General features: G+C 42.5%; 1 protein-coding gene across 8 annotated transcripts in view; it reads right to left on the bottom strand.

Moving 5' to 3' along the window:
• Window positions 1–4649: 4649 nt before the first annotated feature.
• Window positions 4650–23440, bottom strand: part of LOC125905543 (probable E3 ubiquitin-protein ligase HERC1) — a 55540-nt gene continuing 36749 nt past the window's right edge. For 7 of the 8 annotated variants that reach the window (XM_049603556.1, XM_049603557.1, XM_049603558.1 and 4 more), the window contains exons 45-80: window positions 23283–23410; window positions 22541–22749; window positions 22138–22397; window positions 21954–22006; window positions 21660–21857; window positions 20057–20222; window positions 19716–19965; window positions 18956–19184; window positions 18564–18841; window positions 17418–17545; window positions 17023–17150; window positions 16470–16697; window positions 14184–14311; window positions 13851–14050; window positions 13575–13689; window positions 13278–13409; window positions 13009–13107; window positions 12509–12682; window positions 12000–12284; window positions 11798–11863; window positions 11520–11645; window positions 11284–11422; window positions 10871–11052; window positions 10585–10740; window positions 10339–10461; window positions 10025–10127; window positions 8747–8916; window positions 8513–8651; window positions 8242–8411; window positions 7911–8080; window positions 7483–7648; window positions 7287–7363; window positions 6935–7187; window positions 6655–6807; window positions 5289–5594; window positions 4650–5192 (exon numbers count right to left, since the gene is read on the bottom strand). In XM_049603556.1, coding sequence (XP_049459513.1) covers window positions 5007–5192; window positions 5289–5594; window positions 6655–6807; window positions 6935–7187; window positions 7287–7363; window positions 7483–7648; window positions 7911–8080; window positions 8242–8411; window positions 8513–8651; window positions 8747–8916; window positions 10025–10127; window positions 10339–10461; window positions 10585–10740; window positions 10871–11052; window positions 11284–11422; window positions 11520–11645; window positions 11798–11863; window positions 12000–12284; window positions 12509–12682; window positions 13009–13107; window positions 13278–13409; window positions 13575–13689; window positions 13851–14050; window positions 14184–14311; window positions 16470–16697; window positions 17023–17150; window positions 17418–17545; window positions 18564–18841; window positions 18956–19184; window positions 19716–19965; window positions 20057–20222; window positions 21660–21857; window positions 21954–22006; window positions 22138–22397; window positions 22541–22749; window positions 23283–23410 — 6073 coding nt within the window. In that variant the 3' untranslated portion in view covers window positions 4650–5006. The remainder of the gene's footprint in view (window positions 5193–5288; window positions 5595–6654; window positions 6808–6934; window positions 7188–7286; window positions 7364–7482; window positions 7649–7910; window positions 8081–8241; window positions 8412–8512; window positions 8652–8746; window positions 8917–10024; window positions 10128–10338; window positions 10462–10584; window positions 10741–10870; window positions 11053–11283; window positions 11423–11519; window positions 11646–11797; window positions 11864–11999; window positions 12285–12508; window positions 12683–13008; window positions 13108–13277; window positions 13410–13574; window positions 13690–13850; window positions 14051–14183; window positions 14312–16469; window positions 16698–17022; window positions 17151–17417; window positions 17546–18563; window positions 18842–18955; window positions 19185–19715; window positions 19966–20056; window positions 20223–21659; window positions 21858–21953; window positions 22007–22137; window positions 22398–22540; window positions 22750–23282; window positions 23411–23440) is intronic. The other variant, XM_049603553.1, reaches the window with a different exon arrangement.

The raw sequence follows: 23440 nt of genomic DNA, 5'->3' as shown, positions 1-23440 counted from the left end.
CATAAATGGCAGACTTTTGACAAAGCAAAGGTGAACATCAGCTTTTTGAAACTACTGTAGATACCAACATGAAGCACCTGTTCAAAAAAAAAATTGGGCCAAAGTCTAGGGAGACATTTCCGAAATCACCACCCAGAATTTTTAAAAGCCTCCAGAAGTCTATTTTCAAGAACTTGTGCAACAATTTGGAATCTACAGAGAGACCGTGTTGGTTTTAATGATACCAGAGATGTTTTGCCACTTCTTTCAAATATCACCCGATGACACCGCCAAAGTGTGTACGATCCAGCATGAGACATCTATGTTTCTACAGTGACGTCACCCATTCGTTTGTGGATTCTCGTTTTAAAGCATCAAGTTCAGCATTTCGACTATCTCCATCTTGGTATCTGGAGACAGAAGTGACAAAATTTGGATGCGGGGGTGGAGCTGTGCATGAGCGAGGTGTGGATTTGACTCGGTGGTGACGCCTTGCATTTAGGATACTATGTTGGCCAGATACAGACTGATGTGTCCTGGGGTGCCCCCACATGTATTCACTCCTACAGCCAAATAAAACACAAACGAGTAGAGAGAGCAAAGTCTGGCTTGTTGCAACATCAATAAATAAATAATCTCATGATGTGAAAGAGTAATCAGCAACAAACACATTATATTTTATCCAGCATTATTGTGTCTTGTAAAAAATATCGACAGTAAAAAAAAACTGAACGCAACTGGACTTATTTAAATGAGAATATCCACAGGTGTAAGATAATGTATTAAGACCATTGCTGGTACAACTGGACATTTCGCAGGAACAGAGAAACCAAACTTTTAGTATTCTTGTAAATACTGATTACTTCCAGGGGTAGTGGAAAGACAAAATGAGGTTTGGAAAAAAATCTATTACCAGCACTGGTATTCTGCAAAACCTATCAAGTAATTATTCAATAGTGTATAATCACCTGAAAATAAGAGTCCGGTGTGTCGCTGTGTTTTTGTTACACTAAAATGAGCCATTTATGTCTACATACGGAGCGGGTCCTCTTCTATGGAGTCTACAATGTTGTTTCTACAGTGGCCTAGAGTGGACACACCAAACACTGGCTCTAGAAAAGGTTTTTGCATCAGCCACCATAGTTCGCAGCCCCTCCGTGTGAGTCAAACAGCACTGGAAAAACAGATTTTTAATGTGAAACTGCTTTATTCAGTGTTTTTGCCTGCCCCACTTCCTGAATAAGCTGTAGCAATAAGAGGGCAGAATAAAAATTACACAATAACCTGTACCTGTCATATAGTGTGAAGTAAATAAATCTTCAAGCATGTGATTCCAGGCCGGTCTTAACAGACACCTTGTCACGCTGGATGTCATCTTCCAGTCTGCTGCCTCAGTCAAAACTTTTTGACTGCTGTGATTGCCGACACAGGGCAGCTGTTGATCCTCTTTCTCTGAGGTTTTGTAATTTCTTGCCGTATCTGCTCAGTATCACATCGCAGATAAAGTGTTATTTGGGGACGGACCTAACTGTCTTTCAATGCCTAAACTCATCTAATGCAAACTTTAGTACTTGTGCAAGCACACTCCAATCGCATCATTTCAGAAATGGAAACCAGTAATGGCTGTAAAATCTAGGGGCCGATAGATAATGGCCTGGCCGATAATTATGTATTGGTGATTTTTTCCACCGATATGCCGATATACAGTTTTGTTTTCCTTAGCTGCGCTGTTTTGCCCATGGCATGCTTCTCACTGCCTACACGTACCACTCTAGGCTCTTAAAAGCAAACTCAAGACCTACCTTTTTAGCCTGGCTTTTGATTGAGCTCTCCTTTATTTTATTTTATTATTATTTTTTATTGTTTTTCATTTTATTTTTTAAATTTTGTATTTATAATTATTGTGTATTATTTATTTATTTTTGTTATTATTTAGCTGGCATATTCTTTAACTTTGTTACTTATTTATTTTTAACTTATTTAATTTCCTATTTATTGAAAGATCTAAAATTTCGTTCTTTATTCTGAGTTTTTATCCTGACTCTGGTGTTTCTTTGTCAGTGTTTATTTTTTTGTAATTCTGTGTCAACTATGACTTTTACAGCAGACATACAGTACAAGCCAAAAGTTTGGACACACCTTCTCATTCAATGCGTTTTCTTTATTTTCATGACTATTTACATTGTAGATTCTCACTGAAGGCATCAAAATTATGAATGAACACATGTGGAGTTATGTACTTAACAAAAAAGGTGAAATAACTGAAAACATGTTTTATATTCTAGTTTCTTCAAAATAGCCACCCTTTGCTCTGATTACTGCTTTGCACACTCTTGGCATTCTCTCCATGAGCTTCAAGAGGTAGTCACCTGAAATGGTTTCCACTTCACAGGTGTGCCTTATCAGGGTTAATTAGTGGAATTTCTTGCTTTATCAATGGGGTTGGGACCATCAGTTGTGTTGTGCAGAAGTCAGGTTAATACACAGCCGACAGCCCTATTGGACAACTGTTAAAATTCATATTATGGCAAGAACCAATCAGCTAACTAAAGAAAAACCAGTGGCCATCATTACTTTAAGAAATGAAGGTCAGTCAGTCCGGAAAATTGCAAAAACTTTAAATGTGTCCCCAAGTGGAGTCGCAAAAACCATCAAGCGCTACAACGAAACTGGCACACATGAGGACCGACCCAGGAAAGGAAGACCAAGAGTCACCTCTGCTTCTGAGGATAAGTTCATCCGAGTCACCAGCCTCAGAAATCGCAAGTTAACAACAGCTGAGATCAGAGACCAGATGAATGCCACACAGAGTTCTAGCAGCAGACCCATCTCTAGAACAACTGTTAAGAGGAGACTGCGCGAATCAGGCCTTCATGGTCAAATAGCTGCTAGGAAACCACTGCTAAGGAGAGGCAACAAGCAGAAGAGATTTGTTTGGGCCAAGAAACACAAGGAATGGACATTAGACCAGTGGAAATCTGTGCTTTGGTCTGATGAGTCCAAATTTGAGATCTTTGGTTCCAACCGCCGTGTCTTTGTGAGACGCAGAAAAGGTGAACGGATGGATTCCACATGCCTGGTTCCCACTGTGAAGCATGGAGGAGGAGGTGTGATGGTGTGGGGGTGTTTTGCTGGTGACACTGTTGGGGATTTATTCAAAACTGAAGGCACACTGAACCAGCATGGCTACCACAGCATCCTGCAGCGACATGCCATCCCATCCGGTTTGTGTTTAGTTGGACGATCATTTATTTTTCAACAGGACAATGACCCCAAACGCACCTCCAGGCTGTGTAAGGGCTATTTGACCAAGGAGAGTGATGGAGTGCTGCGGCAGATGACCTGGCCTCCACAGTCACCGGACCTGAACCCAGTCGAGATGGTTTGGGGTGAGCTGGACCGCAGAGTGAAGGCAAAGGGGCCAACAAGTGCTAAACACCTCTGGGAACTCCTTCAAGACTGTTGGAAAACCATTTCAGGTGACTACCTCTTGAAGCTCATGGAGAGAATGCCAAGAGTGTGCAAAGCAGTAATCAGAGCAAAGGATGGCTATTTTGAAGAAACTAGAATATAAAACATGTTTTCAATTATTTCACCTTTTTTTGTTAAGTACATAACTCCACGTGTTCATTCATAGTTTTGATGCCTTCAGTGAGAACCTACAATGTAAATAGTCATGAAAATAAAGAAAACGCATTGAATGAGAAGGTGTGTCCAAACTTTTGGCCTGTACTGTATATGGGTTGTAAATATCGGTCATCGGTATCTCAGTTTTATAATAATTGGTATCGACATCGGTTCTGAAAAAAAACCATATCGGTCGATCCCTAGTAAAATCTGCATTCTTTTTCACAAAGATTTGAAATTTTACATGCAATCACAGAAAGGAAGTGGTCATACAATGAATGTATTACATTAGTTGTAGGTCCTCCCCTCTTGGGGAAAGTGGCGCTGTTAGAACCGTACCTGGTCAGCCCCATGTATGCTAACTACCAACAGCAGACTCAAAACTATACTGTCAGTACTTAGTTGCTTTCCATCACTGGATTTTACACTTTTAAAATTGCACTGAAATGTTGTTGGACCAAAAAAACATGTGCATTTATATAATATATAACGTATACCTTTGATAATTACATATTCATATTTCATTTCCCCTTGATTTTGGATATTTTACATCCCATTTCAGATTAATAAAACTTTATCTGAAATGTTTTTAAGGATGAAAATGTCTACAGAGAGTCAAAATTTTCCCAAAACATTGTGTTTAGTCAACTTTTAAAAAACATCTATGTGTGATACATAACTCTGGTGCATCAGTGTGTTCAAATGTGTGACACAAGCACTTCTTACAAACCTGAATACACTCCAAGTCATTTTGAGTTTGCCTTAGCGGTGCTACTCTGCAGTACTAGTTTACCAACAGCTGCATCTCCCCTTTGATGTTGCATATGCAGATATGTACTTGTCATGGTGGGTTCATTCCAGCATCTACCTCTGAGGACATAATGCATGGGGCCATCCACACACAGCCACACACAGCCACACAGTGACCTTCTGGAGGAAAGCGCATTTAAGACACCATCCAGCCACTGACCTTAAATTGTAGGATAATAATAAATAACAGCAGCATCAACACCAGCAAAGATTTTAAATACAACACACCAAAATCCTTACTTAAACACTCTTTTATTTTACAATAATACTGCCTGTGTGGGACAGGTCATTAAATTATTACATTATTTTCAAACAAACAGGCACATTAACTCCTTTATTGTGGCTTATTCACCTATATTTTTAAAAATCTTATTCCGTATCCCTGTAGTTTTGATTCAGAGTAAGCACTGCAATAATTACAACACCTCGCACAGCTGGAAAACCAAAACTACACATATCTTCAAATCAACCGACATATAAACAGTTCACTACCTTACAGGTTTTGGCGAATAAAAATCTGTGTTCAGTGCATAATGTGCATGGCAAGGGAGAAAATACATTCATCACCAGGTTGGCCACAGCTGGCTGCTTCAGTCCTCGGTGTCGGAGCTGTCTGCTGGGTCTGTGTTGTGGGTCAGCATGTAGTTGTCCATGTCGATGGAGGGGCAGTTGTGGATGGAGTAACGCAGACGCTCAGCGAGGATTGCCTGGCTTGTGTACGGGGGCAGGCGAAACAGGAAGAAGCAGGTCTGTGCAGTAGGGAGGCCGTTGACGGGCTGAAGGTGATAATATGTGGAAGAAAATTATTGTTTGGACTATAAATATGGTTTTCCCTGTAAACATGCTTGTTTTTTTATTAGTAATAACCTCACCCTGTCAACCTTGATGATTTGAAACTTCTGTGTGATATCAGCGGGGTTGGAAGGCAACCTGGACCGGCCAGAGACGAAACGTAGGAACAGCACTCGCTCCTCATTGGTGAACTCCTCCAAGCTCTGCCAAAACCAGCCTATAAGCTGGTGGCTCTCTGTGATGTCACGGTAACGCACCAGCTTCTTCAGCATCTCAACTGAGACCTCTGGCAGGCCGCAGACCAGCTGCTCCAACTGCTGTGCCGTCAGCAGGGAGAGGAGGGGCACGGGGATGATGGTGGACATGCCCTCTCTGACTGCTGCCACCTGCACACAACAGAACAACGTCAGCTTTGATACTTCTGAGGACGAGATAAAGGGAACAACAACAGCACAACAGACAGGCTGTCTAGTGAGCACTAATGGAAACTGGTGGGCAGACTGGGTGTTTAAAATGGATGAGTTTCAGATACAACAGAGAGAATCCACACCACAAGTTTTTATTATACAATAATACTGCCTGTGTGTTTAAGAACTGTTTAGTAAATATAGTAACAAGAAATGTGTTTAAAGTTTATTTTTTTTAAACCATCCTTAAGAAATAATATAGAGCAGTGTGCATGTTCACAGGTTGTGAAGCGACAGATTAAAGGTCCAGTGTGTAAGATTTAGAGAAATATATTGGCAGAAATGTCCCCTTTTAGATATAAAACCACTGCTTCATTATTTTATTCTATTAGACATTTGTGTGAAACCTTGACCACCAAATTCTGATCTGTTCATTCTGGAGTCCAAGTGGACATGTGTGCCAAATTAGAAGAAAATCCCCTCAATGTGGTCTTAAAATATAAGGAAGTCAAAGTGACCTTGACATTCAACCTTTGACCACAAAAATGTAACCACTTCATTATTGAGTCCAAGTGGACGCTTGTGCCAAAGTTCAAGAAATTCCTTTGACGTGTTCCAGAGTTACTGTGTTCACGAGAATGGAAAGGACAGACAGACAGTCCAAAACCATAATGCATCTGACCACAGCCATCACCAGTGCAGAGACATAAAAGGTGAGCACACATTTACAGGTATTGGGCTAGCAGTCTGTCTCCAACAAGCCGAACAGAGTTGGAGAAACATTGATTTGTAACATAAAATGGTTTTATTGTGTGATTTTCCCTGTTTAAATCCCACAGTCAGTTTTGTTCGGAGAGGAAGAGACCTCTAAGAGACCTGCGGAGACCTCTGCAGATGATGTGGCTCACTGGGGAGAAGTTTCAGCTGGTTGTAATGTTCAACCCTCACCACTAGATGCCACTAAATCCTACACACTGCTCCTTTAACTAGTCTGCTAATTACACCCAAATTATTCTCTAACAGTTCAAACCCTACAAACCTGTGAATCCATTTCATGCAGCCTGTAGTCCAGAGCTCTCTCCACATATTCAGTCCGGTTGGCGAAGGTTAGTGAGATGTTTTGACCTCCAGGAACCACAGGTACCAGCCTTCCATCTGCACTGTGGGCCAGAAACGAATCCAGTGGAATCATCTTCAGAGGGTGACATGGCAGGAGTGAAAAAGGGTTAGTAAAGACAAAGGAAGTGAAAGGTTTGGAAACAAAGAATGAAAAGGCAGTGGGTAGACTCTGCAATAAGACATTCTGCATAGTATCTCACCACATGGAAATTATCCTCTGTGATTCCACTGTTTTCCAGGTGAAGGATGCCTTGAAGGGTGCGGTAGGTGAGCAGGTCAACCTCCTCCAGGTCAGGACCTCCCAATGGCATCGAGCAGAGCTGTTTCCACACCCAAGGAGCCAGATGTAAGTCCAGAGGTTTCTTGGTGCGGATAGCTACAGCCATGAGGATGCCCAGGAAGCGGAACTGGACCATGTGATCCTCTGAGAGTGCTGCTGGGTTCAACAGGAACCTGTGAGAGTAGTCAGAGAAGGCCAGAGATAGGGAGTGTTTTGAGAATTTGACACAATTACAGTTGGTTATTATTAAAAGATAACTACAAAATGCGCACCTATCAGTGTTGCTGCCCACATCTGCGAAGCTGTTGGGAGTATGAATCAAAAGATCCACAACACCAGACTGCAACTCCTGGTGAAAACACATTGTAAATTGTTAATTTACAAAAAGCAGAGAATATTCCAGGCTGTATTTTTATCATTTTTATAGCTGTCTCTGCTGCTCCCTTCTCTGTGCGGTTTCCATCCTACCTGGCACATCTCAGTGATGGTGTCATCAAACACTCCTCCGGCATCGTCAGCTCCCTCACCGACAAGCTTGACCTTCCAGGCTCGTGATGGAAGCCGCAGCTCCAGAGGATTCAGGCTCACCACTTGCTTTGCAATCTGCACAAAGATGGGCTTGCTCGAACGCCCTCTGTGGGAGTGTAAGAGAGGGGAGGGGGTCATTGATCAAAGTTTTCATAAGCAAACACTGTCTGACATAAAAACAAACTGAAAATTGCAGTATGAAGAAAACATGCAACCAAAGTGCCAGATGCAAGTCCTGAAATGCAAATAAGCCCTGCTGTCCAACTGGAAACACAGCCAGTTATTCTGGTCACCTCCTGTTTTCCACCAGCTCTCCTCTGAAGACACACAGATTGGGCAAAGAGACTGAACATCACTGTCAACCTCACCTTGTGGAAATCCGTTTCACAGTGATCTGTGGCCCATACGTTTTGCCCTGGGTCATTGTTCTGCCGATGGATCGCACCAGAGGCAGAGTGTTGACCTTGGGTGATAAAAGACCTCTGAGATCACCCCGGATAATGGCTGTCGTCCCTGAACTATAGCGTGATGTGGACACCTGGATGGAGGGAAGGACAGGGAATAAAAGTGGAGGAAGTAAATGTGGAATCACAATAAATACAGGATGAAGATTAACAAATAGCATGGGTATGATTATAAGCAGGAATTCAATTATCAGTTTATTTAAAAAAGAAGTCAGAAAATGGGATCAAAGATTACCGGATTCTTGGCATCCAGGTTGAGCAGCCTCCAGGACTTGTACATGAGATCAGAAAAGTGGTAGAGTACCCTGAGGCGCATGCTGAGGACATCAGGGCTGCAGTCTTTCAGAGTGTTGTACTGGGGAGGAACTGACTGGGGAAGACCAAGCTGGAAGCTTCCAGAGCCACCTGGAGATAAAGATTACAGAAAGGAGTCCCGAGTGTATTATCCTTCATGGATCATAGGTTGGAAGAGTATGTACATGTACTGTAGGACTGTGTCTGTGTACCTGAGTTTTTCATCGAGGTAGAGGGGGTGGTCCATGCTGAGCTGTGGCAGCGACCAGCAGAGATCTGTCTGATGTTTTTCCCCTGGAGGGTTGTTATGAGCGTAGGCTCTTTCACTGGGTTGGAGTGTCCAAGGCCAAGCTGGAACACACACATAAAAGACAACACAGATGTGCAACATAAGCAAACTTTAGATTTTCAAATCATATGATATTATAATAGACGATGTTGGTTACCTGTCCCTCATTGTTGCAGCCCCAGGCATAGACGTCTCCAGTGGAGGACAGGGCGAGCACATGTTCACAGCCCACAGCAATGTCTTCTATGAAGAGCCCCTCCAGAGACGGCACCACCTGAGGGCAGGATTTATTCTTCAGCATGGAGTCTGGCAGGCCGATCAGACGCTCTGAGTGATGAACAGAAGGAAGCTGAGTAACACAGTGGCATACACAAGTATGCTTTATTCTACATGCAGCTTTGTACCAAGTAAGTTGGTGAATAGATTCAGAAACATTTTCAAAAGAGCATTCACTTCATTTCAAACATGAAACATAAATATACTTTTAACTTTGAACATCAACACATTTGGACATAGTAGCAAAGTAGCATACAGTTCAGAAATGTTGCATGTTATGACAGATAATAGTCATTGTCGACCCAAGAAACAAATAGGATGTTTATTACTTAAAAACCCAAAGTGCTGGATTTGTAATGTTTGGACTCAGCAAATTTTAAGGGTCCTGACACAGGATGCGGTGTGGGTGTGTGCCACATAGTTGGCACTTGTTGGTCTTTGTTGGCTGCTTTTCGGCCAATTCAGCGTGTTGAATCAGTGTTGGTGAAGAGAAACAATTGGAAGGAAAGTAAACACCTGAAGTCAAGAGGGACTGAGATTGAAATAAACTGATTATATTCGGTAAGATTATGTTTTTAGCCACGGAGATCTTTAACGTAAATGGTTTGTAATTGTTTGTGTTATCGTCCTCTTGTGCACGGAAAATAGAATTCAACACCAGGTTGTGATGTTAATGTCTTTACTGGCTAACTAGCATCTTAAACCCACACTGTCGGTCTTCCAGTTTCCTTTTGAATGACAAATACAGACTACCGCCACCTGCTAGTTTTTGGGGAGTTTTTCCTTATCCGCTGTGAGGGTCCTAAGGACAGAGGGATGTTGTATGCTGTAAAGCCCTGTGAGGCAAATTGTGATTTGTGATATTGGGCTTTATAAATAAAATTGATTGATTGATTGATTGATAGTGTACAGACTTATTTTGTATGTGTATTTTGCATCAAAAAAGACACTGTTGCAGACAGCAACACAACAAGTGAAAAGCATTTGTACCTTTTTTAGATGCATTTACAAATGAGATTAAATCTCCATGTGATTGTGTTTTTTTAAGGGTAATTTCCATTTAACACTTTGCACACATAAAGAAAACACTACAGGCATTTCAAAAAGAAAATAAATGCAAAGCAACATTTTTTACAATCCACTCAACAATAAAACATACCTTGTCCAAATGTGTAAACATGTCCATCACAGGCCAACGCCACAGAGAACTGAGTTCCACAACAGATCTTTTTAATTCCCTTATTGCAAAGCTGATCCACTTTCTGAAAACAAGAACAGACACAAATAATATTTAATGAAAACTGTATAAAAGCACTCAGTAAATAAGTGAATAAATACTAAAAGCAATGGATACAAAGGAGGCAATGATAAGCACGGCTTTGGATTCTAACCAGATAAACTGTGCAACATATATAACATGTGTTGTGTCTTTTGAGGATTCCTGAACATGAGCCTTCATCATTATTAACTTACCTGAGGGTAGTATTTTGCTGTAGAGGAACCTGTTCCCAATTTGCCATAATCCCCATCTCCAAACGCCCACACAACCATGCCATCAAGGGATAGCACTAGCGTGTGGTTGAGACCACATGACACCTGAGAAAGGTAACCAAGTTAGCTTTGTTGGGTTATATTCATCATCAGAATCATTTTTCTGATACATGATTTCTGAATCACCATCTGAGTTTAAGAATTAAACACACACAATCCATTTCTTACCTGTCCCACATGGTATCCCTCTAGGGCAGCCACCCTTTCAGGCAGCATCTTGTTGGACGTGGACCTTTGACCCAGACGACCAGATTCCCCACTGCCGAAGGTGAACAGTTTCCCATCTGCTGTTACAACAGCTGAGTGCCGAAAACCGCAAGCAAGCTTGGAAAAAAAGAAAACCCCATATGAAAGTTTCAATTAAACTGATTTGTTTTATGTCTAACACTTTAATGTTTGTTTATTTTGGAACTTTTTTTGATACCACAGGAGTTTAAAGCACGTTCATCTCTACCTGAACAACCTCTTCTCCTTGTAAGGCCTCTATCTGTTTGGGCCTCCTCTGCCTTTCACTGTTGCCGTGGCCCAGTTTTCCGAAATCTCCATCTCCCCAACTGAACACCTCCCCAGTTTCAGTCAGAGCCATGGAGTGTCCATCTGACCCACAGGACGTCACCAGCTGAGTCACCACGTACCCTGCCAACAAATCAAAGAGTCAGTAAAGCTCAACTTATGAAAGGAACAATGAGGGAAAAAAATACACACTTGGGCCAAAGCAGAAGCTACCACACCAAATTTCAATACTGTAACAAAAATAGATTGTCCCCCACTTTTCTATTGTGGAAAAAAACATGGTTTGAGGCAAGAATGAAAATTCATCACAACAGCAGAACAGCTCCGACTTGGGGCCCTTGATGAATACTGTACCTTGAAAAGCAGAGATGATAGTGGGGACATAGAGATCATCAGAATTCCCCTGGCCCAGTCTGCCATATTGTCCTTCTCCTACAGCCAGTACTGTCCCATTGGACTGGACCAGGAAGGAACAGTTCTGTCCACAAACAACCTGAATGCCAATTTAACACACCCACAAAGGTGGAGAAAAATTAGAAAACAGTAGTAACCAAGGGCAACGTCTGTGTCCTGAGTGAAAAAGTTGCTACCTGTTGTGTCTGTAAGAGTGAGGGTGCAAGAGTAGGCACCATGAGGTTGGTTCCCATTCCTGCCAACTGTCCGTACCGTCCGTTCCCCCACAAGTAAACCTCACTCTTCCCCCCTAGCTGCCAGTCCTAAGAAACAAAGCAGGTAAAGCAGAAATTTTAATCTACCATAACACTCTCCAGCTTACAGAAAAGACAATCTCAAAGTGCAGACAGATGGTAAATTAAAGGGAAATCTAATTTTAATTGTGTGTGCTGTTCCAAAATGGCCAAGCTGTTACCTCTGGTCTAGTGGTGGCCCATGACATCAGCTGTTCATCCATCTTAAAGCTCCACTTACTGTTATCCTAGAAGACAGAGAAGTCACTCAAGAGATGCCTTTATTGAGGCGTCTTGTGTATATTTCAGTCAAATTAAATTCCTGAAATATTTTCAGCCATTTCCTGAACAGACAACAGCACAAAGGCAATTATCACCACTCACCAGTGCTTTGGTGATTTCAGTGGCATCCACCTCTTGAAACTCTGAAATATTAAAGGACTCTGGGAATGCAGTACCGCTGGCAATAGCCTCAGCACTGCGGACAGTGGTGGCGTATGTGGCGAGCCAGCTCCACTCTGATGGGCAGGAGTGGGCATCGGGACTTGTGTGGTGTGGGGGGCGTGGGAAGTGGCACAGGTGTTTCTCTAAGGACAAGCCGACAGTCAAGGAGGCCAGGCTCTGCAGGAAGGCACTGTGGACTAGCTGGTCACCTGCTGCCACATGGGTCTGCATGAGGAGGAGAAATTCAAAATCATGTCTCAGCTAAGGCCCAGAAAACAACACATTAACAACTCTGAAGGAGCAGTTCACCCCAAAATCAAAAATGGATGTTGTTCCTCTTACCTTTACTTCAAACTACATGCCAACCGTATCACAAAAACAAAAGGAAGGAAAAACATGTATCTTAAATTTTGGGGTGAACTGTCTCTTTAAGTAGTTGTAGTAATGACCCGCTCATAGCTGTACTGCTCTTGCAACAGCAAGGGCAGCCTCTCCAGGAAGACGGCCAAACAAGGTGCCCGATTTAGACCCAGGATGTTCTGGCTTCTGAGGACCATACGACAGGAAGCTAGCACGTGGTTTTGACTCATCCAGTCGGGGGTGCAGCAGATCAACAAAACATCCTGGGAAAGAAACAATGACAGATCAGAGCTGTAAAGTGGCACACGCAAGAGGACATGTTGCATCTGCATCTTTAAGTCACTTTTTTTACATCTGCTTTTATAGTAATAAACTGATATAAAAATTCATATTAGTAAAAGAAGAATGAAGAAAAGCACTGTGATTTTCTGGTTTCTCTAAAGGAGCAGTTTTTGGGGAATGTGCTTTTTTATCAAAAGTTAGATGAGAAGATGATGTCTGTATGCTACATATGAAGTCAGTTAGCTTAGACTGGCATAAAAGCTGGAAACAAGCCTTGGAAATTGAAGTTATGAGTAACCTGAATTACCTTCGACCTCCCAAAGCAGGCAGCTACACCCAAGTGTGGTATCCAGGTGGTATTGACGACTGAACCCAAACCTGTAACAGTCTGCAAGACTGAACCATCCTGCAAGATGCACAGAGAATGAAGAGAATTAAAACTCTGAAATGAAACCTCTGACAGATTTATGTTAGAGTTATACACTAAAACGGTTTAATAGTCTGATTATGTTGATTGTTAAGTGAGTAATGTTTGCACTGACTTCAGGTCAGTCACAGTGAATGTTCTTTTCTGACCTGTAAGGACCAGATGTTGAGCAGTCCCCCTATCCCTCCAGAGACCAGAGCCAGCCCGCTGGAGCAGAATGAAAGAGACTTCACCGCCGTAATGTGGCCATGAAGTACTAGCACACACTTTTCACTCCCCTGCTATAAAGGAAAACAGAGCTGTGTGATTACATGAGCTAAACTCAGAGGCAACTGCTGCAAACACAAAACTGCCACATAACATGCTGATGAGATTTTACCAAAAGTTTAAAATATTAGTATACCCAGGGCTGTAAAAGGGATTTCCAACAGCCGATCCAAACTGACCTTGACATCGGTGCTTTTATCCTGGCCCTGGGAGTTGTTCAGTATGTTGGGCAAAGATACAGAGGTACCCCCCTGTGGCAGTGTCCAGACATGCACAGAGCCATTCTGACAACCTCTACAGAAACATGGAAAGAATTAAATGAGAATTTATGAAAAACATATTTCAATAAACATTCTTTTTGTGCTGTAGCATTGTCACCATTTTTGTTGTTAATATTAAGAAAGAGGCAGAACATTCAACGGAGGAAGAAAGAAGGATCAGTTATGTAAACTCACACAGCCATCATGAGCCTGGGATCAGGTGCTCTGCCAGCGAGTGGGCACCATTCGGCAATAGTGACAGTGCTAGTGTGAATGAGGGAGTGGAGGGTCACCCAGGTGCCCCCAGAGCGTCCCAGTACCTCCACTACTTCTGACTTCCCTAAACAGAGCAGTAAGTGTCCTGTGGGGTCCCATTTGAGAGAACTCACACTATCCTGTCGAGTGAAGGGAGGGAGAGTGGAGTGGTCGATAAGAGAAGAGAAGAGTGGAAAATGTGTAGACAGCAAAGGCAATCACAGCTGTTTGTCTTTTGTTGTTGTGTTCTGGAGAGCATTTTTATATACAAACCTTGAAGACAGACAGCACTACAGGCTGCTCATTCTCATAGGTCTCAGTTGTGGCCAAAAGGATCTTTCCACTGGGGTAGCCCACTGCGAAAGGCTTGTCCTCACTGTGCCAGGCGACACACTGAGGAGCTAGGAGAGATCAGAAATTTGGGATAACTAAAATTACTGCCTCAGGGTTGTACGCCTCCACAAACCAGTCAAGTTGCAGTTTATATCCAAGTCTGCCCAGATACATATGTAGCCATGACAGTTGACAATGCTTCACATATGAATGTTGCAACAAAGAGTCTACATATTCTGAAAGATTCCAAAAGATCTTTACAATCGGCACAGTTTCAAGATGGAGACCCAGGATTAGTGTCACCAATTCTGTATCTGACACTGATGTCATCCTCTCTGTTCCTGAGATTATGATGTCACAGTGAAGCTGACTTTTGACCTTTTAGATATAAAATGTCATCACTTCATCATTTTATCCTATTACCCTGGGTTCACACTGGACGCGGAAGTGCCCCGATTTGTTAATTGTCGTGCAGCCGCCTGTCAGCGGTTGCCTGGCTGTGTGTATGGTTGTCTATGTGTGCATGAGCATGTGACTGTGTGTGTGGCTCTGCTTGGCTGCCTTGCTCTCTATTTTATACAAGTGACAAATATGTGGAAGCATGGGAAAAGAGGCAGACTGTAAGCAGAAGGAAAAAGCTAGCAGGGTTGTGTCCACACCAAATACTGCATTAAGAAGTGGATGTAGCTACTGTGAGGTCACCCTTTGGTTTGTGGACTCCTGTTTTGAAGCCTCGAGTTTGGCATGGCTGTTGCAATCTAAGTTTTTTGGAGGCAGGAGTGACTATATTTGCATCAGAGGGTGGAGCTGTGGAGGAGTGAGGGGTGGATTTGACTGAGAACACTAGGAAACTACTGAGGTAGCAACTTGTCAATCAGGTAGCCATGCCCTAAAGCTTAACCTGCTTTATGGTCTGTTCTACCCTAAATGGGACTATTAATTTACAAAATGAACATCATGGTGTATTGAAGAAGACCTGAAATTAGCGATTGAGATCATAAACTCATGAGGAAAATGTTTACTGAAGTCATAAATCCAGTGAGAAGTAGGGTCATTTTCTCATAGATTTTTTTCACGATGACTTCTTTTTGATACTAGAGTCGCCCCCTGCTGGCCGATAGAAAGATGCAGGTTTATGGTACTTCAGCATCCGCTTCACTTTTCAGACCTGGGGCTTTAGTTTCGCAGACCGGGCGAGGCGGGGGCGCAGCGCACCTGCGCTTCGCCAACTGGGTGTGGCCAGGTGGATTTTGCAAGTTTGGCACACCGTGCGCCTGGCGCAGCTACTCCTCTTTCCCACCTCCATCCCTCCTACCTGTGCAAGTCGGAAAGAGGAAGGAGAGGAGGCATGGAGTGGGTTTTACTCACATCACACCAATCAAATGAGCCCCTCTCCTCGCCCTTAAATGTGCCACGCGAAGGCGTAATGAGAGTTTACTCAATTCGTCATGACAGAAGAGAGCAGCAGCGTCAGACGGCCAAACTTCTCCCAGGAGGAAAATGATGTTTTGGTCCGGGAGGTCTGCTCGCAGTGTCTGAATATATGGAACTGCGAGCAGACCTCCATGGGCTGATGATGCAAAGGTAGCCTGGGAGGAGGTCACCACAATTGTAAATCAATGTTGCGTTTCTCTCGTGCGCGCGCGCTCTCTCTTTCTCTCTCGCAGTCTCACTCTGTTTCTTTTCTTTTGACTTTTCTAAGATGACAGATGCTGAAAATATACTCCCTATCTGATGCTGTGGCTGTTTGTGGTTGGCTGAGAGGGATGTGAACTCACTAGTTTGCAGCTGTTTAATCAAATCAGGTTGGGTTTCCATTACGCGTGCCAAACGGTGCCAATCCCCTTTGATCTGACATCAGATGTGATGAGACAGTCGATATAGAGATACATACTCGGTCTGCCAAACTACCAAACTGAGTGCGCCTCGGGTTGTGCTGCTCGAAACTAGCTCTGCGCGGGATTCGCCACCCTGCGCTGCGCCGGGAAACTAGAGCCCCTGGAGTTTCCTGCTTGCTCCACACCTAAAGATAACTCCAAGAAGACACTGCATCCAGCAAAGAAATAGTTCCAGCATGTGATGGCCTGTAAACCTGCAACTTATGCATACATCTCTGTTTGTGTACATATTAAATAAACAAGATATAGTGTGTACTGAGCTGTAGATTCTGTTAGAGTAAGAAGGTTTGGCTTTAAACAGTAACAGTGTGCGCAGCAGGTTCCTCACCCTCTTTCCTGTGGCAATGGGTGAGTTCAGTGCTCGTCACCTGCAGGTCTATCTGCTGCATTGTGACCTGCAGCCAGCAGAGGGAGCCGTCCAGTCGACCCAACAACAGGCTCTCAGCAGGTCTGTTCTTACTGGCCGTTGGCGGGTCAAGAACCCACAAGCTAAAGGTCTGAGCCCAGCAGAGGGCTGTGATCCGAGACACCTGAGCCTCCACATGACAGTGGGATCCTGTAAAGTACGAGGAAAAATTCAAATTGTAGAAAATACTGTGCTAATCATTAGGCATTTTACAACTCTTTAAAGTTGCTCTCTACTCAAAAATGTGTTTGGCTTAATGCTACTTCACTAAAACATTAAAGTTTCTCTGTGCTCAGAAATCAAATAAATCTACTGGACTACAAGCTACAACATTTTGTTTTGTTACATCGCTGAGAATTTATTACGTTAACAACTGAAACATGAAATATAATTAACTACAGTTATTTTTCTTTCATAGCAGTAATGGAATAAGAAATAATCCAGACTAGTTAAGAGACAGTATAGCCAGACTTACCCCTGATGTTCATGATGTTGATGTGTTTGTTCTCTGGGGCAGCCAAAAAGTTTCCTCCCGTACTCCAGTATACAGGTGACATTAGCTGACATCGAGCGGCCCTCTCACTGCTTGATCTGTCTGTCTTACTGGAGAGAGAGAGAGTCAGAGGAAGGAAAAGCTTACAGGTACAAGTACTCCCAGTTTTTTTGACATAGCAGCCCCTCTGTAAGATCTTCAGAAATCTCTCTTGCCTCATCTACAAAAACCAAGAAACTTGCCATTAACTTTTCATAATATGTGTGGAAGTGATCTCCAGTTTAATGATATAAATATGGATGAATAATCTTTTCAAATTAGCCTAACACGTTTAAAACTCTTACTGGACAATACAGTATTTACACAAGCAGACAAACCTGGTAATGCAGGAGAAGGTGGTCTGTAATTCCACTGTGTTCTGGCTGATGCTCCACAGTTGCACCACCTTGTCCTGAGAGCATGTAGCCAGCAAACTCTGGTCACTGTTCCAGGAACAGCTGGTCACCTGAACAGAACAGAGATAATGAAAAGCTTCTTTTTATGTAGTCACCAGAGTTGTCTGGTTATAGGTTGAGAAATGCCAGATCTGTCCCCAGTCCAGCTAACACTGAAATGTGACAGAGGCCAAGTTCTCAGTTGATTTTTCTTACTTGTCTATTTCTCAAAGAATGTTCTAAATAAAATGACTACTAAAATAGTCCCTGTCTTGCTGGATGTTTTACAGACAGTAATTCTCATTTCCAACCAATTGCAGCTCTGCACAGAAATGATTAGAGCTATAATTAAAGGCTCAGTGGGTACAGCACATATCATGAAGGCTGATCGTGCATTCATGTGGTGTTGGAATAATCAGAAAACAAGTCCCCGACTGGGAAAAATCACATGAACACCCCCTCAAGTTGGAACAACAACTCAGAGAGGCGGCCAAATTTTTGGTACACGACTTAAGCGAGCTGATGCTATAGACCCTTTATATGTTTGTAAATAGAGATTACGTATTTTGTGGGTGGAGCCAAACTGGTCGCAGACAGGGACAGTAGTGGTGTGAGGGTGAGCACCAAATTAAACATAAAAAGCACTGTTATTTTTATATTTCTCAACCGATTGCAATGAATCGTTTTTATATCCATGGGTTTATGATCTATGTGTACTAGAAAAAAAAAAAAAAAAAAAAGTTTTGTCTCCAGTTCTTTGCTCTCTATCTCTCTATCAAAATAAACCAGAAATGCCTAAAAAATGTTTCAAGCTACTCATTAGATTGCTGTTTTGGAGTGCTGTTAAATAAACATTAACAATAAACAATAAACATTTGCAGTGTTTACATAAATAATGGATGCGCTGGCTTTAAAAAATCTGAGTTTCTAAGCTAAACTCTGAAAAACAAACCAAAAAACATCTCATCCTGTTGTGAGAACCAAGGAAACACTATCTGGCCAATAAGGTTACAACAAGAAGGGTATAAACAACACTATTCTGTTTTAGAAGTAAATGTTATAATGCAGATTACAGTGCAAGTCCCTCACCTTGTTGTAATGTCCTTCCAGCCTCTTGAGGGGACATTTGCGCAGGTCTCCAGCCAGGTCACTGTACGACTGGGGCCTATGAGGACTGTCCCTTCCCGTGGCAGCCAAAGCCTGCACCAGCTGCTGTGCTGCCCACTGGCGGTGTCTACTGGTCAACCTGGCGGACAGGACACATGCTGCCAACGCATTAGCCAGCTCCAGAGGGCCCACTCTGGCACTCAGGTGGGGTAAAGGGGAAGGAGGCAAGGATGAAGAAGACACCCCTTGGTTTCCTGGATCTAGGTCACATATGCAGAGGAGAGCTACTATGAGTAAAATCACAACATTTGAAACACTGTAGTAAGTAACTACACATAACAACACAACTACTTGAGTAAATTACTTCCTCTCACCAGTGGCCTCGTGGTCAGTCTTATCTGGGCTGTAGCAGTGAACACCCCTCTCAGTTAGCAGGGACACCAGATTCTGTGTGACCAGGAATGTAGGTGGCGTCTGCTCATTGTAGCTGTTCTGTTGCTGGGCTCCCTGGACTGCAGCTGCTAGACTGGAGCTAAGACATCCTCTCTGCTGCGGGTCAGTGATGGCCCCAATGTTCACCCCTGTAGCTGCTGCCATTAAGTCCTACAGGCAGTAACATTAAAAATGTATTTTAGAATTTCCATCCATTTGCTAGCAGTTACAATGTTCACAATTCAATAATCCTTCAAATCCAGGATGATTACATGTTTAAATGGATCATAATTTCATCATTTGTAATTAGTAGGGCTGAAAAATAAACCAAATTTATTAATTACTAAGATTGTACTGACCTAAATTCACTCTCATTGCAGTTTCTAATAAATACATGGCCTGATTCACATACAAGTAAACTAAGAAAAGCTATGACGACTGTTATCTAACCAGATATTTTTAGAGGTCTGTAAATAATTCAGACAATTAAATAAAAGTAAGCAGCACAAAAAAGATGTGTAATTTACTGATGTATTAAAACATTATTTCATTTATTGTCATCAAAGACAATCAGGGCATTTTGTGATATAGTTCTGATATAGTGATATAGTTACTGTGCTGTGATTTTAGATCATATCTCCCAGCACTAGTAATTAGCATGTGCAGTATTTATAATGAGTGGATTAACTGAAGAAAACTGACCTGAGTGCATATCTCCACTAGCTGCCTGTAAGCAGTTGGGCTGTGGGACACCACACTGCCGATGGCTGAGGTAAGGAAGCTGAGGCAGGTGGAGTTGTTGCGCTCTGTCGCCACCCCCTTTGCACCTGGCTGTCTGTCCACACAGGTGTGAGCCCTGCCCCCAGCTGCTAGAGTCATTAAACGCACCAGGATGCGGATATCTGCCAGACCCAAGGACTCTAGTCCGTTAGAGTGGCTACACACTGATGCGCTGGAAAGGAAGACAAAAGAAGAGTCTTAAAACCACAATAAACTGGTGAAATAAACTGATTAACAATATGAAATACTCCGGTCAAATGTACCTGGAAGCAGTCTGAGACAGTGCTCTCATCACCATGCTGTAAGCTAGCAGAATCTGGGCTGTGGAGGTGACTCTTCTTAAAGCTTTCAATCTGTCATGAGAGTCCCTCAGTGATACTGCCTGTTGTCCAAGACTCAGAGAGGTCTTCTGCTCAACAAGGGCATTCCCTGGTGAGGAAAAACACATATCAAAGGGGATGCATTTATGGTAAATCACTGGACTAATTCCTGATACATCTCGCTAAACTCACATTTTATACACCATCTTGTGTGGGCATGCAAAAAAGTCAAAATACTGGATCAAATGGGACAACTGGGAGTACATTATGTGTACTTCAGATGCCCAGCTATGATAAATGAGTGATGAGTCACTATGCTGCAGTAAGTTTGACTGTGGTTGGACTCTTTTGCTGCCAACAAGCACAGAGGGAATGTGGGTGTGTGTTACAACAAGTGGGCTAAATCTTTCATCAGAGACTTACAGAAACATTCACTGCAGCATGAACAAGAGGACAGTTAGCTGCAGAGTAATTGTGACCTAATGCTGCTAATATGGCCTGAAACTCATATTTAGAGGTTTGCGGATGACAGAATATTAATTGTGGTTGTAGGTGGTTGGTTTGGTGTCACACTATCCTTGAGTCAGGGTAGACCTGCAGAAAAAGTGACTCAACAATCATGCAGAGGTAACGTGGACTATTTTTTCACATTAAACAACTTCATGTTGCAAAATGATGAATTTCAAAATTCCATACTTTTCCATACCCTAATTTCCAGACTTCTCTGCGTTTTTTTTTTTTTTTTTTTCCAGAGAATATGCAACATCTGAGTAAATATATTAGTGTATCATATTTCACATCATATTTAATTGTTCTTAATAGGCGATTATAGCCAAGTACCATAATGGCATGCAAATAAAAACTCAGGTAAGTTCAATGTCTGGGCTGAGGCAAAAAGGTTGGGACTCTGGGTGCAAGTGATGCAGTAATGAGATGTTGTTTTTTCCTTTCAAGTGGCTCAGAATCGCCTTCTCCCCCATGTTGGCGATGTCAAACGATTTCACACAAAGCTTGCATCTAGCTCTGTGTGTGAATTGGGAATCCTTGGCCAACCAGTATTTATATACGGTATTGTGAAGTCATCCATCCAAAAACTTGCACCTACCCATTGTGAACCACGTGAAACTTGTCTTCTTGTCGAAGGTGCAGTGTTGGAGTGAAACTTGATACCTGGGAGGCTGGAGGAGGGTCATGGGGCAGCGGACTGGACATACCACTTGTCAATCAGGTATGTATGTCAGGGCGGTATGTTTTCTGAGATGTTTGCTCTCACACAAACTGTGCTTGGCCCGGCATAAAACACAATCCGGATTGATTAAATTATTTTTGGAAATACCTAATTTTCTATTTTAGAAAACAGTATTTTAGAACAGTGGTAATAGTCTGGAAACATAAATATTTTTCCATACTTTATTTTTCATTTTCCATACTTTTTAATACCTGGAAATTTATCAAATTTATTTCCATACTTTTCCATACTTTCCATACTTGCATAGGAACCCTGTATACCATAACTAGCTGAAAAACAAAACAAAAAACATAATACCTTTGGGAGATACTGCTTTTGTAGGGTCAGCTGTGCTGTAAACCAGGGCTCCGAGGGGATCTGGCTCAGTGAAGGCAATGGGGTCTGGCACCAGCTTCTTTTCAGTCAGCCCCAGTGGTCTCAGCAACACCCCAAAGTCCTCCAGTCCTGTCAGCTTGTCTGTGTCGCACTCGTCTTGGTGGCTCATTTCCCAGTCATCTGTGCAAACACAAGCACCATTCAGATTATACAATTCATTGTAAATTATTTTAAAGATTAAATTGTTCACTTTAGAGTGAAAGTGAGCTTCCCTACCATCAGAAGTGCTGTCCAACTGGCCAATCAAATCAGATGTCAGACCTTTAATCCTGAAGCAAAGGATGATAACAATGATAAAAAAACAGGCCTTACAATCAGTTTACTTTAACCAACTAAATCTTTATGATAGAAGAAAAAACAGTCACGAGCCATCCATCATTTCCTGTATGATCTACTATACCTTTCATATTTAGAACTTGGGTCACTCAGGTTTGCAGCCAGATACCTTTCCCTGCAGGAGCTGCAGAGGAGGTAGAAGGGGAAGTTGGAGCCACACTCCCCTTTGAACCAGACATCAACGTAGGCCCCGGTGCTGTCATAACCCTTGCGTGCAGCACTCTGACCGCAACCTGGGTGACGGCGCTTTATGTGATTATTAAATTGTAGGGTGAGGGTGTTGCACAGTTCACACTTCACCATCTGACTGTGTTCTTCTCCGGCCTAAAAGGAGGGTAATAAGATGGATGACAATATTTACAGTATTAAGGACAATGAATAAAGACTTGCATATTCAGAGTAATAACAGATTGCATTTTTATTTTATGTCATGCAGCCTTAGTGATGACAACATGTGTGTGTGTCACCTCTACTATCTGGAGCGTGTCTCTCTCCAAGCTGAAGAATGAAGGGGTGAGCAGATCCTCATAAGTTTCTTCATGGTATGGGTCATCCATGTAGCCCAACTCTGACTCCTCCTCAGCAGAGTAGGGATGAAACTCCACCTGCTCTGGCCAATCACTGACTGAGCTGTGTTGTTGGTACAACTGCGGGAGGGGGTTGGGTGATGGCAAGTCTGAAAAGATGATGTTTGCTTCAAATGAAACCAAACAGTAAATGTATAGTAGTGTTGTTACAATACTGGAATTTCAAATTTTGATACAGAACCTTATATAAATATCAACATTTGTTACCATTTTCAATATCAAGGAGAAAATTTGGGGAAACTTTTTTACAGAAATGAAAACAATAAGGCAGTGTGCATGTTCAAAATCCTTTGAGACGGTCACATATTTAATGCAATATAAAGCAAGTAAAAAAACAAAACAAAATGGAGCTGCAAAAGCCTGTATGCAACCAGAGTGAATTAGACGAGTGACAAGACAACAGCATTGTGAGTAAATGCGGGGGTGGGGCTATATGGGGACACTACAGTGGTTTGTGTGTCAACTGTCAAAAAGAAGAGAGCATGAGGAAGTAGTATCGATAGTATGAGTAATAAAGAAAATGAGTATAGAAGCAGTTTCAACAGAAGCAGTGTTTAATGTCTGCAAACACATGAGCTTTGATGTGCACATTTTATTTCTAGTTCAATGCTGTGACTCTGACCTGCCCTTCGGAAAGAGGTCCTCTGACTCGGGCCTGAGCGTCGCCGCCGTGCTGGAGGAGGTCTGTTCCTAGTGAGGTGGACGTCCAGGAAGTTCTCCCTCTCTATCCAGTCGAGCCCTGGCAACAGACTTTAACAACATAACACACAGTCCATCATT

The sequence above is a fragment of the Epinephelus fuscoguttatus genome, linkage group LG18, assembly GCF_011397635.1.
Source record: "Epinephelus fuscoguttatus linkage group LG18, E.fuscoguttatus.final_Chr_v1".
Classification (NCBI taxonomy): Eukaryota; Metazoa; Chordata; class Actinopteri; order Perciformes; family Serranidae; genus Epinephelus; species Epinephelus fuscoguttatus.
The sequence above is the reverse complement of the archived record's forward strand: the minus strand, read 5'-3'. Positions and strand labels throughout refer to the sequence as shown.